General features: G+C 36.6%; 1 protein-coding gene across 1 annotated transcript in view; it reads right to left on the bottom strand.

The window, feature by feature from the left end:
• Positions 1 to 1,613, bottom strand: part of LOC107551050 (four and a half LIM domains protein 2-like) — a 4,426-nt gene extending 2,813 nt beyond the window's left edge. Inside the window, exons 1-2 of the mRNA XM_016232540.1 lie at positions 1,422 to 1,613; positions 1,060 to 1,234 (exon numbers count right to left, since the gene is read on the bottom strand). Of these exons, the coding sequence (XP_016088026.1) occupies positions 1,060 to 1,234; positions 1,422 to 1,577 (331 nt within the window). The 5' untranslated portion in view covers positions 1,578 to 1,613. The remainder of the gene's footprint in view (positions 1 to 1,059; positions 1,235 to 1,421) is intronic.
• Between the last annotated feature and the right edge of the window lie 3,587 nt (positions 1,614 to 5,200).

Genomic DNA, 5,200 nt, shown 5'->3' with positions numbered 1-5,200 from the left:
CCCCCAAGTTTATATCAAATTCTGTATGAACAAATTCTGGTAACACTTTATTTTAAGGTGTCCTTGTCACACGTTACATGTACTTACTATTATAATAACAATTAATTATGCATAATTAAATGCAAGTAACCCTAAGCCAAACCCTAACCATATAGTAAGTGCATAATTGATATTACTCAGTACGTATATATGTATAATTACACTGTAACAAGGACACCTTCAAATAAAGTGTAACCCAAATTCTATATATTTAACCATTACAGCATAATATATTGATTGTAGTCTTTTATCAGTTACAGATGATGGATAATTGTTATCAGGTTTACAGTACTCCCCATTTTATCTGTAGTTTAGCTGTTAAGTTTAGCTGTTAAGAAGACAAAGTATAATTCTTTTTTAACACATCCAGACGAAAGCTCAATAAACACCAGCCATGGCTCAAACTGCCAGCAGTGGTGTAAACAGAGACGGCACAGAGTTTCATTGTGTTAAAGTGTCTGGCTCATATTTTTTAAGTCCACGTGCTCCAGATTTGAAATATTGTACGTTTCACTCAGTGAGTGCTGGAACATTCCACAGGACTGTGAGCACAAACTGAATCACATGAATTAAACCCTCAAAACAGCTTTAATCTATACACGTATAATAAATCTAACCTTGGGTCCATCTATTCATTTTGATTGAACGATATTATAAAAGGGGTGGTTGATCATATAACATGATGAGTTAATAAGAGTGTGACATTTTTACATGGTCATGAGGACTTGTCTTTGAAGATTTATGAATTCATATTTATTACCAGTTAAGCAGATCACTTAATGTATTGCTTTGACGTCACGATGAGCCTGTAATATATCTGTCTAATGACAGTTATTCTTTCTTCACAAGATCTGGGCAAAGATTGACTCTGTGTGAAAGGAAGCAGTTTTCTTTCACTTTAGTGGAAAGAATGTGTCGCTAAATGAATAATTATGTTTTTATGGGAGTGCATGAGTTAAAAAAAAAGCACTTCTACTGATATTTAGGTAATGGTTCCTCCCACAGGGAAGAATGTCTTACCAGGCATGATGGTCTTCTTACACTCCTGGCATTTGGAGGAGTACTCATTAGAATAGCACTCGGTGCACAGCAGCTGCTCGTCTTTAGTGGAGAAAGGCTTGTCCACCAGTGAGCGCTTGCACTGGAAGCAATGGAAACAGTCCTCATGCCAGTGATGGTCCTTGTAGGACAGATCCTAAAGCAGCAAAAGACATACTTTGATGACAATTCTGGTTGAATTAGAGATTGAAAAGTACCTATGGACCACCCGAAGTTTGTTTGATGACCATCTGATGCACTTTCCAGATCTGCAAGCTTTAATCTGATTGGCTGGTTTTATGTAACTTCATATATGGCACTGCATATGGGTTAAGTGATGTTACCCTGCTGTTGCAGCCGATGGGTTTCTTGCACTCCTCACAGGTGTTGGAGTACAGGCTCTCATAGCACTTCACACAGTATGGGTTTTCCTCACGAAGAACATACTTCTTCCCAAACAGAGACTCCTTACAGTAGTGGCAGTCATAACGCTCTGTCATCTTTACTTCTGCCTTTCAGTCCTGGGATAGAGAGTATGGGTATGAGGGGATGTGCCAAAATGCTTGAACCTCTGAGAAGATGATTGCAATTTTTGTTTATATTTATTAGGCTCAAACCATAATTAACTATTATGTTGTGAGATATTCACATCTGATGCACTTTCCAGATCTGCCAGGTTTAATCTGATTGGCTGGTTTTATGTAACTTCATATATGGCACTGCATATGGGTTAAGTGATGTTACCCTGCTGTTGCAGCCGATGGGTTTCTTGCACTCCTCACAGGTGTTGGAGTACAGGCTCTCATAGCACTTCACACAGTATGGGTTTTCCTCACGAAGAACATACTTCTTCCCAAACAGAGACTCCTTACAGTAGTGGCAGTCATAACGCTCTGTCATCTTTACTTCTGCCTTTCAGTCCTGGGATAGAGAGTATGGGTATGAGGGGATGTGCCAAAATGCTAGAACCTCTGAGAAGATGATTGCTGTTTATATTTATTAGGCTCAAACCATAATTAACTATTATGTTGTGAGATATTCAGATTTCTATTTTTAAGATACCGCTGTCTTGTAAACTGTAAATAAACGGAATATTTTTTACATTTGTAATACATTTATATAGAAATACATATTCCTCACTATTTTCAGGTCACTTATGCAACGATTGTGAAATTATTTCCAGATGTTCTTGCTTGAAGCTCAAGATGCTCTTTGGATCAGCTCAAATCATGCTGGAGAACATGATCATCTGGAATTCATGCATCATTAAAGCAGTGTTATTTTATTTTTATTGATATGCTATTTTAGTTTATATTAATATTTTGAATTAGATTTATTTATATTTTAAAGTTCTAGCATTTTTGTCATTTTTATATGTATTTTAAAACATTTTTAAAGTATCTCTATGTAGTTTGAATTAAGTTTTACATTTAGGTTTAGTTTTTTTTGTTATTTTAGTACTTCAACTTAAATTCAACAAAAATGAGAAATATGGCCTGAAATAAAATATGTTTTGAAATATTTAATTTTATTTCAGTTAATGTTTATTTTAATCTCTATGGTTTTAGTTTTGGTTAATTATAATAAATAAATACATTTCCCATTCAACATCTAACTCAAATTTGTTATGATAATAATCCAATTGAGAAAATTATTGAGCCAATTTCATACATTTTGCAACATTTTTACATTAAACTCCTCATCGGATTGTATGGATTAAATATATATGATAATGGTTTTACAAAAATTCAGAAAGAAAATTTTGAATAGAAAGAAATGTTTTGAGATGAGGGTATATACAGTAAATATGTCTTAGTGTTTAACGAGATATCAGATGTTGCTAACCATAACATCAGAACCTCAAGCATCAGTCAGATTCACTCTCTGCGTGGGTGACAACGATCAGTCATTCTCAGTGCTGGATGGAGCACACTGGAATTCCACAGTGTAGTACATCATAGTATCGTAACCAGCCTGTTATCTCACCTCCAGCTGTCAGCCATTATATTGTGTATCAGCATGTGTACGTAAATGTGCCTCTGCTGGCATGGATGCAATTACCTATAAACATCACTATGAATGGACTTGTTTCTGAGAATATTCCATCTTTCCTGTAACAGGCCAAATTATTCTATTGTTATAACTTTGGTCTGATTTTAAGACTGATCTGAAAGCAAATCATTCAAAGAAACGCTGGTGTCCAGTGTGTATCGTATGTCAGTTTTATTGAAAGAGAGATTGTGATTTCTTCTAAATTATTCAAGTCATCTACTCACTGGTCTGTCTGAGTCCTGGACCTGTTAAGCCTCTCTGCGTATTGTTCCCATGAGCCCTGTGATGCTGTGTGCCGCCGTCTCAAGCGTCCCCAGTGTCCCGCACACGCTCTCTCCCTGCTCCTCAGCCCCCTGCTATCCTGTTGTGAGTGTGTCTAACTGAGCCCTCGTCCAGTCCGGGCTTCGCTACTAGCTACACCAAATCCCCCTCGACTTGTTTTACCATAAAAGGCAGCAGATGGAAACCAGGAGAAGCGGCTCTCTTGCTTAAAATCCTTCTAAGAAAATTCTTTGACTTGCACAGTCAGTCCTTCACTCCCCCCTCTTCTGCTTCCTGTTTGTCTTGCCCTTTTCTGCTGTCTCGCTTCTTCAGGCTTTCTCCCTTTCTCCATCCAACTGGCAAGACATCTCAATTCTTTCCATTAGTTCCTTCAACGTCTTTTCACACTAACTATCAAAAAAGCATACGGCAGGTTATTCTGACCATAATTTCTTGTGGAAATAGGTTGTCCATGGCTCTAAGCACAAGTCTGACCATGACTGGTCAAGATATTTTTTGAATAATTAGTCTGTTGAACTAATATTTTGTGTGACTAAATACTAATGTTATTTCTTTTCTCTTTTTTTAGCACTTTTGCTCCCGACTAGACAAAATCTTGCCTTGCCCTTTGGTTGAGAACCACTTCTGTAAGCCTCCAAATCCAGAGCTGTTTTTGGAAATGTACAGTACTTACAACTTTGCATTAGACATATCTAAATGTAGGACACTGATGTACTCAAGCAAGCAAAATAAAACATTGTTTGGAGAGAAACTTTTTTTTTCATTCATAAAATATCGTGCAATAGATCTAAATAAAGATACTTGGCTTTACTTTCATAGTTCATTCGTCTGTTTCCTCTTATGTTGTCAAAGGAAATCTTGTTATTCTAATCTTGTATGTCTTTATTGCCCTTTTTAAAACAGTCTCCACTTCAATCCAGTAAATATAGAACCCTCACTATGATTGCCTGCAACTACCCTGTAAAATCTGACAAGACTACAATAATTCAGCTGAAGAATTAAGATGGATAAGCATGTATGTTAAAGCCTAAATGTCAAAGTTATCCTGTATGTCAATTGAATCATTCTTGACGGTTTGTAAAACCTTCTTTTAAGCTAATACTCTTTAGTTTTTGAAAAATTGTCACCAGCACGCTTGATCTAAACTGATCTCCTCTAACAAGATCTCTCTTGGGCATGATTTGGTATTTCCCTAATCTCTCTTTTTATAATCCTCAGTCCTGTTTGGAGACATTTGCGGGTGTCATCACACAAACAATGCTAATTTAAAGTATAGCAGAGGTCGGAAAGATAAATGGGAAGCTTTTAGACAACACTAAAAAGAGAAGCCAGACAGGTGGATGGAAGACTAACCCTCCTGAGATTAAGACCTTGTGTTCGCGCCCCACACACAACCTTCACACCCCCGTTCCTGCTCCAGCTCAATCCATATCCATGGAGAGAGTGAGGCTAGAGTCTGACCACCCATCATGACTCTATAAATGCCCACCGTGCCTTTTATCTTCTCCATAAATGTTTTAAGAGAGATTTATAGCTGCCATAGTCTTTGGGGTGTCACAGACAATGGCTATGGTAATCTGTTATCACAATACCAAGCCACTGTGAGACGAATTCTTTGTTAAGAGATTCAACTTTCTCAAATTAAAATTTTTTAATTAATAGTTTTATTTATTATTTGATACATTAAATTGATTAAAAGTGACGGTAAAGACATTTATAATGTAACAAAAGGTTTCCATTTAAATAATACTGTTCATTTGAACTTTCTATTCATTGAAGAATCTTGGGA

Source organism: Sinocyclocheilus grahami, unplaced genomic scaffold (assembly GCF_001515645.1).
Source record: "Sinocyclocheilus grahami isolate Dianchi unplaced genomic scaffold, SAMN03320097.WGS_v1.1 scaffold413.1, whole genome shotgun sequence".
Taxonomy (NCBI): domain Eukaryota; kingdom Metazoa; phylum Chordata; class Actinopteri; order Cypriniformes; family Cyprinidae; genus Sinocyclocheilus; species Sinocyclocheilus grahami.
The sequence above is the reverse complement of the archived record's forward strand: the minus strand, read 5'-3'. Positions and strand labels throughout refer to the sequence as shown.